Genomic DNA, 15079 nt, shown 5'->3' on the forward strand with positions numbered 1-15079 from the left:
AACGGTTTGAGAGTTACCACCGTGTTGTTGTAATGTGTGCATGGTATTACCGTATTGCGGAATTAGTAGTGTGGTAAGCGCTGTTTCGTACATGAGGCCAAACAAGTGGGTTTGTTGTTTTGAATGGTTTCAGTACTAGTTTGAACCTGCTTCGCATTCTATACTGATGGTACAGTGACAGTTTATGCCAAGTATTTCACTTCTAAAAACATGTTTGGATGTATCATGTCATAGAATCAAGCAGTGTATCAGAAAAAAGGTAGAATCAAATGTGTATTGACTGTATTCAATGTTGGTACATAATGTGAATTGGCACCTGTACATATGCCATCCACCACTTTCCAAATGCCAATACAAAGCACATACATTTTAATATCCATGCAGAGCTCTTGTAAACCATTCAATATATTCATCAGGAAGTGCAGGTAACCTATAGCTATCCACCAGTTAACTGCTTTTTCATGCTAACACATTAACATCATTAAGACACAGTATGCTTTCAGTTGTCAGACAAAGCTCAAGCAATTCAAATTTCCAAACACACGTCATACAAAAGGGTATTGATCAATATGACTGTTGATCGGGATCTCTATACGTAGGTGTGTCCTAGATGCATGTAACTGACTTGGTATGATTAACGTGTGATACTGATGATTGTAGATGATGCTCAGTCAATCTTATTATGCTTATTGTTTAGCTGTCGTATCCGAAGAGAAGAAAATAATTAAATTTAGTGATTTGCCGTGGTTATATATTTGTTTGATTACAGAAAAATGACAAAATAAGAAGACTCACGTGAAGATATAGTTCAACCATAGGATAGATGATGACTGAGTGTATGTTGTTAAATTCCCAATATATAACGATGGTCTGTAAATAATCGTGTCTGAACAAAACGATTTTGTGACATTAGCAGCGCTCCACGCCGTCCCCCAACGATGACACTTAGACAATTTTTGAGACTCACCAATTTAATTGCCACCGACGATAAGCAATAGAGTGCTAGAGTTCTAACCCTCATCCCCACGGTTTCTACCAGAAAAAAGCAACTGCAACCACAGCTCCATTATATTGGAGACTGTAGCCTTGTAGTAGAGCGTTCGATCCCCGGCCATGTAATACCACACTACGTTAAAAGATTGTACTTGTTGATACCCTGCCTGGCGCTCTGTATTAAGGGGCTAAAACAAGGTTTGGTCGGCTCGGAGTCATTCTGCGTGAAGTTTTCATATTAAAACTGCAGTATGGTATATCAGTGATCACCATCAAATCGGCATTAGTCCGGACGAGTACAAGCAGCCACACACACACGCACACGCACATGTACATGCACATGCACATCCACGTGCATGTACGTCGCTATATAAGTGCAACAATCTTGAACGCGGCGTTAAACCCCATTTCACCTCGCCTCGCCTCGCCTCGCCTCGCCTCGCATCGCATCACATGACATCCTGTTTGCCCAAAAAGGCCTCCATGATGATATGGGCAATATTCTTGCCAGAAAGTCGAGACCTGTAAATAATCCGAGTATGGAACAGACAAATCTGTCAAAATACCACGGCATAGGGGTATGATCAATTAATCAACTGGGTTAGCGAGCATGACCACCCGATGCACTGAATCACCTCTAACGACAGGCATAGATTGCTTGGGACCAAGCCTTACCTGCAATTCCGCCGGGTGGAAACGGTTTTGACAGGTGATTTCAGTTATTATCACAGTGTTCGTTTGTTTGTTTGTTTGTTGCTATATGACGGAGGTCTGTAAAGAATCGAGTCTGGACTAGACAATCCAGTGATTGATTTCATGAGCATCGATCTACGTAATTGGGAAACGATGACATGCATCATCCAAGTCAGCGAGCCTGACCACCCGATCCCGTTAGTCGCCTCTTACAAGCATAGTAGCCTCTTCCGACAAGCTATAAAGACCTATTCTAACCCGGATCCTTACGGGTCTATTATACCAGTGAGTCACTTTCATTTTGGAGAAAAACAGAAGTTTCACACGCCGTAGATTTCTCCACTTTGGAAAAAAACAGGAGTACGGGTACACAGCTGCGACACCAAGGATCATAATTGGGGTAAATCTGGCGATTCCACATAGGGGATTGAGGCACCTGAGGTCAACGGACAGTAATTACACACAACTTAGTTACTGAATTTGAAGAAATAAAGTATAACATTTATACATATAAACGACGCCATTTGTTTACAGTGAAATCGACATCAACTATAGTTACTGCAGTATCATGGTTGTAGTTGTAGAAACGATCAATAACTACGTCATACACTTCGTACCCGTGACTACGTTTCAAGTTAAATGGTGATGTACTGTTACATTGCTCATGGCTGTTTGCGTAGGGTCGTTCTCTTCACGAGCCTGCTATGTTCTCCAAATTTGAAATATTCGATAGACAATAATGGGTGCAGCGGCGATGTACTCATTTGTGTGTTCGCCTTAAGGACAGGCCATTTGATATGCTGCTGTGGTGGGGGCTGGGCCTGTGCTGTGTTTTTGTACGGAGGCTATATATCTTGTCAGCAACACCTGCAAAAACAGATTTATTTTTTTAAAATAGACACTATGAGACTAACAAAATATAAAACATTTATAAAAAAAACACGTTTTGCAACAATGTATGTTTTGTGAGTGACAATTTCAAGTTTTCCATAATATCAACCATAGATATTTTTTTAAAGCATTTTCTGGGACAATTTGGTTTTCGAGAAAATTCAAGTGTAATCCCTGTGCTTTGTCTGGACCAGACATACCAGTGATTGATATTATTAGCATTTAGCCACGGAACAAATCGACTCGTCATTCGATCTTATTTTAGTCGTTTTTAACTTATTCTAACCAGTAATTCCCACGCGGTACAAAGTCAACAAAACATGTATTCTCTATCTATTAAGCTGTAACTTAACATTAGTGGTCAAACCCATAATGTCCACAAATATGTTCAAATCGTCTCATTTGGTTTGGTGTCCTTGACAATAATTTAGAAAAGCATTTGCGTTGATGATTGAAATGCTGTAGGAAATTAAGTTGAAACCAAGTTTGGGACATGGTAAGTATGAAATGTTTTAAATGTAATGGCATATTTCCAGGTATTTATATATTGATATTTCCTCCTCGGTACTACATTTCAGTGAGCAAGAAATTCCGATGAGGTCTAGTATACCGTGCAGTGCAGATAATTAATGTGCGCTAAAGGACGAAGGACAAGTTCTTGTAAATAGACAGCCGTTACAATGCACATAGACGTATCCACGTGAATAGTTGATGATTGAAGGGAAGGAAACTGCATATAGCAGACCCATTGTCCTCTTGGCAATGTAGTATCAATAACAGAAAGACTGGTTAATGGAAGCCTAATAGTGGATATCAAGTTCACACAAATATCTTTGTTCCCAATTAAAATCGAAGATAACGTGTCACGAGGATAGGTGCTCATTAATGATAATATTCTGTCTAATGGCATATTTATAGTATGTCACACACCACAGACATGTTCCAAATGGATTAAGGACCGTTGTAGTGAAACGTAATTATCTTTATTTACAATAGTCTTAATGCATCAGCTCTGTTAGAACCTCGTAGCTTTACATTCATGTGCCTGAAGGTCCAGTTTTGATTTCCTATGTATTCACTGGATAGACGGGTCTTTTGTCCACAATGTTTATTCCTAGCGACATCACTTAATTTGATCGATTGGTATCGATCTAAACTCGTCTTGTTCTGCAGTATACCATTGTATTGGCAAATATCAATTATTTGTTTTCTTTTTAGTCATGCCATTATATGTATTTAGTAATGCCTTTGAATGGGATTATATTGAAAGTCTATCAATATAACTCTGTAGTCAGTAAAAGAGAGCTCCAACTGTTGAAGCTGTCACGAGTATATTTTCAGCATTGTTTCCAGGACTCATCTACAAAATGTCGTACATTCGTAGCTTTTGGATACATATTGCTTTTACAGGTCTCATGTTGTGTAAACAATGTCAATATGTATTGTCTGAAGGTAAGTGGAATCAATTTGTCATAACGATTTTAACTTGCTCTCAGTTAAAATGACTTTCACATAATTAGCGCGCATCTAATGGTCTGATTTCGTTAATACAACATATTGATACATTGACCGTTGAGCACGTAGCATACAGCATGCTATGCCTGTGTAAAAGTTATACATGAAAACACTTAATATCTCATCATATGTTTAATGTGGTGGTTGTATCTGTTCTAGAAAGAAGGTTGAATGCCACTTGTCTTTCCGATGATCTAAACGACGTGATAGACGTCTTAAATTGGACTTCGGTAGCATTTATTCAAGAAAGAAACGAAGGTAAAATGTTCGGCGGATTTCCTTAACTCTGTCAACAGAGCGATATCGAAATACGAAGCGGGCGTTGCAGTAATGTTATTCTCCTTCAGTTCAGATGAAACGATAATGACGAAGAGAACATGGAAATGAAATCAAACTGATTGTTCAACCATTTCTCAAATGAACTTCAATTGTATTAAAAATAATTGCTTAAAACACTAGTAAAATAGTTCTAGTTTGAAATAATCAGTGTTTTTTCTTTATTCAAGGAATCCGTTTCACTGAACACATGAAGCTACAAATATACTGTTTAGATAAACTAGACAGACATATTTTAAGGGATATTCACACTCTTCTCTTTCCCGACATAAATGTGATCATTGCATTGAATGACACATCAACTCGGTGGCTTTTGGAGCAGGTGAGTCAGTTACCAGTATATGGCTTAGTGATCCACGCAAATACAAATATTTAATCTGACTTTTAAATGTGTAAGAATGCTCTCATATTGTTAAAGAGATATTCACACTGTTTTCCCGACATAAATGGGATCATTTCTCTGAATGGCGTGGCTTTTTACTCTCAATCAAGTCACCTCTATTGTGTACATATTTGAGCATTGAGTTTGCTTCAATTCTGTAGTCCCATCTACTACATGTATTTAGTATGCATATGTACTGAGACTATAGGGATCAGGAATATTTGGGGGGATATTTTCATGAAATTGTGTGCTCAGCCTTCACTTCGAAAAATATCCCAAAAACTATTCATGATCCTTTACTTTTCGTGTTCAGTATATATGTTATCGATTTATGCTTATGTAAATATATGACATGAACATTTTTCACTTATTTCAGCTGGACAATTTTGATTTCAATTCAAACCGTACAACAGATTTCAGACATAATTCGAGAATTATCATTCTGGCGAACAGCATGTCGATGCTACACGCAATGACAGTAAATCACCTAGAGAACGTTGCTGTCATTGTGCAAGATGATACATCCTGTGAATTTTCAGTACGTGAAATTGTTTCGTTGTAAACACACAAGAGATGGTTATTACATCAACAAAATGTTGTTCTTTCTAATGTTGCAACAAAAACGAATAAGCAGTAAACATTATACATTTTAATAGAACCGAATAATGCGTTTCCTTAGTCATGTTCTTGACATGGTGACAATATCACACACAATCACAAGAATGCATGGTAAATTTATAAGGGATAAAAGAAGGCAGCTATCATGTTTCTTTATTATATTTGAGTTTCGTCAGATTGGAAAATGGAATCTTTTTATCCGAGTTTTTCTCGCCATAGATTGAAGCGCCAAAACATAATACATGTACCTTGCACAGATCAGGTTCACCATGCTCATGATGAATGTATCCTTAAGTATTCGAGGGGCGGTGAGGTAGCCAGGTGGTTAAAGGTTCGATTCCCCTCATGTATACTATGTCCGAAGCCCATTTATGGTATCCCCCGTCGTGATATCGTGATTTAGCTAAAGAGGCGTAAACCATATTGACTCACTCACTCACTCACTACTGTATATGATATATACGGTGGATTCCAAAGTGTGAAGAGTAATTGTGATGTCTCGCCACGTCACGTCTAACAGAAGGATTGAATTAGATTGACCAACGACTCAATGATAAATTTCAACCGAATGTACAAAAAGGATTATCAGTATATTGGCAAATTTTAGTTAATATTCGTTGTTAAATTAAATGTAACGTAAATGAATTTTAACATAAATATAACGTTATCAGATTTGAATTCGACACCATATTGATAAGATTCCAAATGCACATTTTAACAAAAATGTATTTCAAACAAAATGCCATTTCAGGACAGTTCCTCAAATGTGTTTGTTTCATATTTTAGACCAACCCAAGAGCACACATGTACACATTGCATAATACTCCAGAAGGGAAAGTATTCATCTCCGTCCCTGGCAAGAAAGAAACAAACGCAACCCATTTGACAAGAATGTATCCCAACACACAGTATGGATACAACAACAGGCGACTGTTGGTCTCTACGCAAGAGGTATATGTCTTGATTTGTCCTTAATTTTCCCTACGTCTCATCACAACTAAACTATGTAGAGTGGTTAAAACTAAAAAAGCCTAAAAGTCATTTTATTTATAAAAGTACAAGGTTATTTTAGATACCTCGATTTGCTGCACTTTCCGCGTTCATTTCATTTCAGTCAAATCCATACGTCTTGAAGCAAATCATCAATGGGACGGCAACATACACTGGCTATATCTTTGATATCCTGGAAACAATCTCCAAGAAACTAAATTTCAGGTATTATTATTATTTATATATACAGATTAAAATAAACAAATGCAGCAAAGTGGGTTTCGGAGATCCTGGCTCAGTCAGACTGGTTAGGCTCATCATCAGCTCAGGGCACTTGCCCCCTCTTCACGAAGCCCAGACAGTGAATGGGAATTCTCCCAGGAAACGCTGCCCAGTTGCACCCACCAAGTACTTTTCGGAGAATGTGACGACCCCCAACACTGCAGCCTTCTGCATTACCCAGATTGTCAGAAGGGTTGTATCTTGGCAGCAAACCCGGTTACTCTCCCAATGTCAGTCAACTTATTGGGAGGTACCAAACCTAAGGCACCGAGAACAATAGGGAGTCAGACAACTTGGTACTTGGGATGCAAGCGTGACATTTCGTACATTTGCCATATTCTTCCTGAACCTTGTAAATCACATTAATGTCACAAGGGATAGAAAATTTAATGATATATATGTTTTTATTGGATTTATCAAAAAGGACAAGATCGGGTTTGTTGGCCTGGATCAGTCTGAAGCTGTAAACGGACCTATTCCAAAGAATTTGTATGTATCATTTTCGGTGACGCCCTCTACATATTCCGGGTCGTACCATGGATGGACGTCTGTGTCAAAACCACAAGCATGTCGAAGACGGTAATAAAATGATCGAGCTACACCATCATGTCGCTTAAGATACTGTGTTTGTAACAAAGCAAGGAATCCACTGACAATGTGTTGGACCGTCTCATTAAATTCATTGCATAATCTACATTTCGTATTTATATTTTGATGCAAAATCACACATTTGTAAGTGACTAGTCCTGAGCAGGAGACAGAAAGCCTCCTGTTTCACTTTTCAGGCTAGCCGACTTCATCCAAGCGACAAACTCCGTGAAGTTGTTGTCTTCTCAACATGCTGCATATAAGCTCGATGCAGCCTCTCCTGGGCCGTTTTCATATGGCACTTCGCTTGGTTGACACTCACATCTGTACCGTCCAGCAGTGCAGAACCATAAATAAGATCAACATTGACATTGAGATGTCCCACATCCTTGGCTCGTTTAAGAAAGCTGCGGAAAGCTTTGTTTTCATCATGAGTCATGCTATGCTTCACAAGTGCGCCATCAGACAAATGAATATGTGCAAAAGAGCACAATACAATTCTCTCATGAAGAGGCTCCATTTTCATCCAACCACGCCCTCGTGGAGATTAGTATGTCGATTTCATTTTCATTTTCTATGCCTAACAGTTATGATGTCATAGAAGCGCCTGATGGTCGCTGGGGCGTATTCGTAAACGACTCTTGGAATGGCATGGTCGCCCAGCTCAACAGAAGGGTAACTATTTTCTGAGTCAACCGAAAGTTATGTCCTTGAGAAAAAATATTATTATATTAGTAAATATGCATACAGTGAAACGGCGTTAATCCGAAAATAATCAAATTTAAGGATGGATTAGTTAAAACGTTCTCCAATGAATAAGGGGTTTCTTGACTCAGGTTGGGTTAAAACTAATTGTGCCCCAACTAATGAAATGCATGATTATAATATGTTCAAAACCCGTGAAGATCCAGGGTAGAATACGTCTTCAGCAACCCATGCTTGCCGTGAAAGGCGACTGTCGTAAGAGTCGACTAACGGGATCGGGTGGTTAGTCGCTCTAACTTGGTTGATGCATGTCATCGTTTCACAATTGCGTGGATCGATGCTCATGATGTCAATCACTGGATTGTCTGGTCCAGACTCGATTATTACAGACCGCCGTCATTTTAGCTGGAATATTGCTGAGTGTGGCGTTTAACAACAAAGAAACAAATATATGTTCAATGAAGGTGATCTACACCTCGTTCATCATTACCTTTCAGGAAGTAGATATAGTAGCTGCCGACCTTACTGTTCACTACGGAAGAGCACAGGAAATAGATTATATCTACCCGGCCTTTAAAGTTGATAGAACGGATATAATATACAGGATGAAGACTGACACCACAGGGTCTTTCTACTTAGTCGCAAAGCCACTGAAAGTTGAAGTCTATCTTACTTTCGCCGCAGCTATTGTGGGACTATTTATTGTATATAGTATAGTTGAAAATTACAACAGTATCTTTACTGCGACATGTGATGGAACATCGACAGTCTTCCTTCGACAATTACCAAGTATTAGCTGGCAATTCGTTGGCTCCGTTTTCAGACAAGGTTGGTGAACATTTTTTTCGACAAGATGCTCTGTTGACATGAAACATTAAATGCTCTAATTCGTTAGAACTATTTCGCGCTGTATTTGTAATCCATTTGTTGAAAATTCCATGGGAGATAAGGGAAAATAAACTGGAAAAAACAGGCAATGTCAATATATATAAATTGTGTTTTTGTAATATTTTGATTGAACATAAAATGTGTAACACAGGTTTGTGGGCGACATTTTCTGTAGCGTTTATAAACAATATTTTTGCATTTGTAACGCACGTGGTGCTTTTCAATCCAAAATATTAATCAGGCAGAAATAGCAGAAATTCCGATTCATATGCATAACTAAACAGATCAACCAGGATAGGAGCACACTTGATGGCCATGGAGATGGTATTTACTTGTTACCTAATTGTCCTATCTCACAATTTCACATAGATCAGGTTCAGATTGCATGAGGAGGTCCAACAATTTCATCCGAAATACTGTCCCAAATTGGCGTGTGACTCCTTCACTCAAGGTTCAATCTTTTAATTCTGCATTTGTACCACTGTTCAATATTTAGAAAACGGTTCATGTGTCCCTTTCAGATCACTTGCCTGAAAGTCCAATGAGCGTTTGCCATGGCCTGGTTGACGTTTATCGCAGTATCCAGTGTGATATAATTAATGTAATTATTGTCCTTGTCGCGCGTGTCGTCGCCAGAATGTCGTGTCTGGGTAGGGCAATTTAATCCAAGAATCACAGGCTAAGGACTATAAGAACAGGAACAGGGACAATCACATGCTTGTTCCAACCAATGAGGACACCCCAATTTCTTCACGATTTTCGAATCAGGTTTTCAAAATGGCCGCCTTTGCAGCCGTCAATGAGCAAATGTCGTTGCGCACTGTCCGTCGTCCGTTCCGTTGTCCGTCCTTGTTAACGGTAACATTTTCGACATCTACTCTGAAATTATAACTTCCAAGTATTTTAAATGAATGATCTCAACTCTGGTTTCTGTAGATACTACTCACTGAATTCCAAACCGATTTGGAACATGGCCGCCATATCTATATACCCATTATTCGGCTAGTACTTGGACATCTCTTTTTCAAAATGTATTGACATTTAGCATATACGTAGTTAGAAGTGGAGCCTACATATATCTTCTGGGTTTGTTATGTGGTATTAAGGATTTTGTCTTTGATTCGACCTTTGATTTGATGGTTTGTGCCACATTTGTGAACATTTTGTCATAGGTATACTATAGTAGGAGCAAACTTGGAAATTATCTAAGAACCCATCTAACCAAAGTTTAATTTACATCAACCTTGTCTGCGATTATCTATTTCACCACTTTTGCATGTGGCCCAATTTATAAACATGCTAACATACTAGTACCTTAGCACTTATGGTTGCAGTAGAAGAGTTCCTTGAACGTGTTATTTTATGACCATCTAGGGGGCACGGGTGGCCCAGTCGTCTAAGGCGCCGCGATTCGCTGTGCAGAGTTGCGTCCCGTGGACACGCCAGAAACCTTTGATTGTGGGTTCGAATCCCGGTTCGCCCTGATTATGTTTCTAGGTTTGTCAGCACCATACCCGTGCTCGTGGGTTTCCTCCCACATTAAGCTGACAGGCCGCGATATAACTGGAATACTGTCAAAAGCGGCGTTAAACACAACTCACTCACTTACTATGACCATCTAACCCCCATATTAGTCTATTCTTGGGAAAGGCATGAGGTAGTAAGTAGCCATTGTGCAACGAAATCCCAATGCAACATGCAAAATGCACTACCCTGACTTATGAAAGTCAGTAGCCAAGCTGTGAAAGTAACATCCTTTTCATTTTTAACTCTGTTTTCTGTTTTATTAGGATTTCAAACAGAGCCACAAACATGTGCCGGAAAGATTCTTCTCTCTTCTTCTTGGTTGCTCGTTATTGTCATCTCGTCTGTATATAGTGCCAATCTGATGGCCGTTTTAACAGCTGGGACAGGATCGTTAAAGATTTCAAGCATCAGTGACCTCGTCGACAGCGACTACACTGTAGGCATGTACGACCTCGGTATAGCCATTGACGTTATGAAGGTAATAGTATAATAAATTATTTAGATAAAGATTTCCGAGGGTTTACCACAGGTTTGATGAACTAAATATCGACTGTATTTGTATCAACTAAATATTAACCGCATGTTTGAGACTTGGGTAGAATGTACTTTGTATGTACTTTGTATGTATGGCTGCACTGTTATAGAAATTAACCTCCTTCTAATTGAACTGCTTATTTATTTGTCTTTTGGCAGGGATGTAAAAGAGTTGTTTAAGGGATTTCGAAATTTCAAATAGCTGCCATTTTCAGCTTACAAAATTGAATTGCACATGGACAATATGTCTACCGTAACGAAACTATTACAATAGCATTCAAGGCCTCGGTAAAACTTTCAGAACGTTTTTTTGTTGACATATTGAGGACATTTTCAAATTTGACGCATCAGTGACGAAAATGATGTCCGATGCATTCCCTATTTTGAGTGCGGCGATAAACAACAAACTAATTACACAATGATGTGAAGGGATAAAAATCCTATTCAAGCAGAAAACACAAAGCAATATTAATAAAAGCGAGGATGCTCTTATTGTGTGAAGCCCTTGAAACTAAAACTTTCAAAAGGTTTTATGGTGGACATGTGGAGGACATTTCCTAATTTGACACACCACAGACAAAAATGATGTCCATTGCAATTCCCAATTGTATGTGTACAATGTGTTTCCGTCTGTTTGTTCAGGTGAACAATTAACTTGCCTTTGCATTTGCTTGTGTCGGGTGTTACCACTGGAGAAGGATACGCTCACCTATTTCGCGAACAGATATTATCACTATTTGAAAGTAATTCAAACACATGCTCATGATAAAGTCGGAATCGTAAATCGACTCTCCTTTTTCTTATATTATGGAAAAGGTTTTGTCGCTTTTATTCGTAATAAGTGACTTTCAAATAGTGATGATACCAGGTTTGCAATGAGATGAGCATATCCTGCCCCACTGATGGCACCTATTACATACACATAAATAGGCAAGTCAAATGTTCACCTGAAAATACCCGGGAACACATGGTACATATCAAACACATGAACATGATATAGTCGGAGTCGTAAATTGACTCATTTACAAAGAGATGTTTTGTGGCCATGGAAAGGGTTTTCTCACTTTTATTTTGTATGTGTTTTTTGCTTGAACAGGATGTTCATCCCCTTCACATCATTATTATTAGTTTGTTGTATATCGCCGCGCTCATCAATACTCCAGCTGTATGGTGACTTCTTGTCAATCATCGATACATTAAAACCAGCATTGTATATATATTTATTGATTGCTGGAGACAAATTGTAACCCTGAATCTCTATGGATATTACAAAATATGTTATCAGAGATCTGACGACATTGTACGGGTTATAGGGTAAATGATATTTTTCGGTGCATTATTATTTGCAGAAGCTCCAGGTATGCCAGACTGAGGGCATCTGCAAATGATAATGCCTTGAAATGTAGCGTATCCGTTATTATATATATATATATATATATATATATATATATATATATATATATATATATATATATATATATATATATAGTGGAGAGCTTTGTCCTTAACATGTAAATATCCTGAAACCAAGTATGATTGACTGTGTTGATGACTAATTATTGTTCAACCTAAATCACTCTAAAGTTCACACACTTGTGTCAGTCATGCTGGGGTGCCTGGATCCCACATGGAACCAGCGTGCTGAAACCGTTGTCATGCTCAGTTCATTCATCAGAATGTTTTCAACTTTCTCGTAAAAGATGCCTACTGCATTGGATGTGTTGCATGTGGTGAGTCGTCGATCATCCTTAATCTTTCTTATGGTGGCAGTTGAAGATGTTTGATCGTCTTTGAGTCTTCCTAATTAAGTTGACAACATGTCCGCATGGAAGGCTGTTGGGAGTTTCAGTTGGATCCCGTTACGGACATACTTGATGACAACGCGGAGGCAAATGTACTGTGAATAGAACTAGAGAATACCCAGTCACTTTGATGCCTACAGGAATATAGTGACTTGTTATGTATTTGGTTCAAATACAGCCAGTGAGCATTGAAAGTATTGTGCTTATTTTAAACTGTTATGGGTGTACTTTTGATTATTCATAGTTAGGCTCAGAACCTTTCCATCACCCGTCTTACCTTTTCATATTTGTTTATTTGTTTGCATGTGATAACATCATTCCAAATTAATTTATACTTTAATAACATGCATATTTCTTGTATTTGAACAGTCATCCCAAAGGACAGATATTCGTCGACTTTACGACAAAATGAAGAAATTAAGTGATCACGACACAGAAATATTCCTCAATGATGAAGATAGGCAAATGGCAAGAGTCAAACAGGGAATGCATGCTTTCGTCGTATATTTATCCTTTGGGGAAGCACAAATAGCTAGCGACTGCGATCTTGCACTTGTTGGGGAACCTGTGTCCTGGTCGAATGAAAGACTAGCACTTGCAATACCAAAAGATTATCCGCTCAAGTCAGACATCGAAAGAGTGTACGTAAAACATTACTTTGTCCTCACAAAGATAATTTTTAAGCAAATCAGTTTGTCTCTTTTCATCTTCTAAAAAATCCAAATAATTCCTGACAACAGCTTGACAGTTTTTTCTATAAGCAGCAATATGAACTTCATCATGTAGGGGTCGGGTAGCCTAGTGGTTAAAGCGTTCGCTCGTCACGCCGAAGACCCGGAATCGATTCCTGACATTGGTACAATGTGTGAAGCCTATTTCTGGTGTCCCCCGCCGTGATGTTGCTGGAATATTGCTAAAAGCGTCGTAAAATCAAACTAAGTCATTCACTCATCATGTGGCGATTCATAAATGTTCACTTTGAATACTATTTCAGCATGCGTCAGCTAAAAGAGAGTGGTATTATGGAGGTTTGGTGGAGTAAGCGGTTGGCGAATTACAGTGACAATTCCTGTGGCGTCAAGAGAAGTGTTAAGACAATAACACTACAGGATGTGTTAGGCGGATTTCTTGTTGTGTGCGGAGGAATTGGGTTGTCTTGTCTGATGTTGATAACTGAGTTGTGTCGACATCATGTGCACAACATCTGAAAGTACATGTCTTTGTTATTCGTGTTGCCTGGATCCCAGCAAGGAGAACCTGGCCGTCGGTGCCAGAAATGCCCAATGAACACAAAAGACCTGTAAGAACAATTACAGATGGAGCTTGTTTTGAGTCTAGGCCTAGGTTCTAATATTAATATACCAACGGGAAATAGCAACAGAGCTTTATATAAAATGTTGTAAATGTTTTGTTGATGTAAATATGAATTGTCAATGCAAGAGGATACAGAATGGATGTCTGCCTGTGTGTTGGAGGCATGATACTCACACACGTGGAATGTGAAAAGCACACAATGGTTGTTTAGCTGTCACGTCCTCCTAAAACACTTTTGTTCAATCATAAACAACGATTATGCAATAACAAGGCTTCTTGAGAATCAGCGTCTCCGCACCGTGGGCATGCTGCGAACAGGAATTGAACAAAACGAAGGTGTTAAACATTTGAATGTTCATCAGAACACAATAACATCTCTTTGGAGACGTTATCTACAACAAGGTAACGCTCATGACTTTCCAAGGGCCGGTTGTCCACGTGTGACATCACATCTACAAGACAACCATATTCGGTAGGTGCATCATCATTCATCTGATCAGTGTTTTATCACAACACCATCACTGACAAAGCCCATACCTGGTCACATGAGACAGAGCGACACGCCATAAAAGAGAGCTTGTGTTGAACTTTGGCCTGAAGAAACAGTGACCATGGCAGTACAGCAATATTAACAATATCAGCAACACGTGCAACATGATGGCGGGCAATATCCTGTTGCAACGTGATGTAACGTCCCTACATTCTACTTGTCTGAGTGTCACGCTTCCCACAAACAAGCAAACATCCATTCTGTGCGCCGTTCTTAAAATGCCCGTGGAAACTTAATCACGAGCGTTAAAGTCGCGGAGATGTCTTCATGTATATCCACTGAAAGATGCATTACTTAATTTAAGAATGAATTCATTTTTAACCTTATCTGAAGCACAGTTTTATCCGTTAGTATACTCCCTGAGAGTTGAATATTTATACACACTCCAAAAAAAGAAACGCACAGGTAAATTTCTAGAAATTTATTGTACTAAATGAAGTCGATATATTTAATTTAATATCATAGATACCA

The 15079-nt window shown here is 38.7% G+C and overlaps 1 protein-coding gene across 1 annotated transcript; it reads left to right on the forward strand.

Annotated features, from left to right (window-relative positions):
- Nucleotides 1–8496: 8496 nt before the first annotated feature.
- Nucleotides 8497–15067, forward strand: LOC124131910 (glutamate receptor ionotropic, delta-2-like). The gene is made up of 4 exons (XM_046495441.2): nt 8497–8821; nt 10672–10886; nt 13114–13385; nt 13739–15067. Exons 1-4 carry the CDS (start codon nt 8599–8601, stop codon nt 13950–13952), a joined length of 924 nt encoding a protein of 307 aa, XP_046351397.2. The 5' UTR covers nt 8497–8598; the 3' UTR covers nt 13953–15067.
- Nucleotides 15068–15079: the final 12 nt, after the last annotated feature.

This window comes from Haliotis rufescens, unplaced genomic scaffold (assembly GCF_023055435.1).
Source record: "Haliotis rufescens isolate VD_foot unplaced genomic scaffold, xgHalRufe1.0.p SCAF_3, whole genome shotgun sequence".
NCBI lineage: Eukaryota > Metazoa > Mollusca > Gastropoda > Lepetellida > Haliotidae > Haliotis > Haliotis rufescens.

Bases quoted from the DNA above. Each gene is read 5' to 3' on its own strand.
- LOC124131910 (XM_046495441.2), top strand. From the start codon at position 8,599: ATGAAGACTGACACCACAGGGTCTTTCTACTTAGTCGCAAAGCCACTG. The intron at 8,822-10,671 runs GTTGGTGAACAT...CTGTTTTATTAG, and splicing joins TGGCTCCGTTTTCAGACAAG to GATTTCAAACAGAGCCACAA. The intron at 13,386-13,738 runs GTACGTAAAACA...ATACTATTTCAG, and splicing joins AAGTCAGACATCGAAAGAGT to CATGCGTCAGCTAAAAGAGA.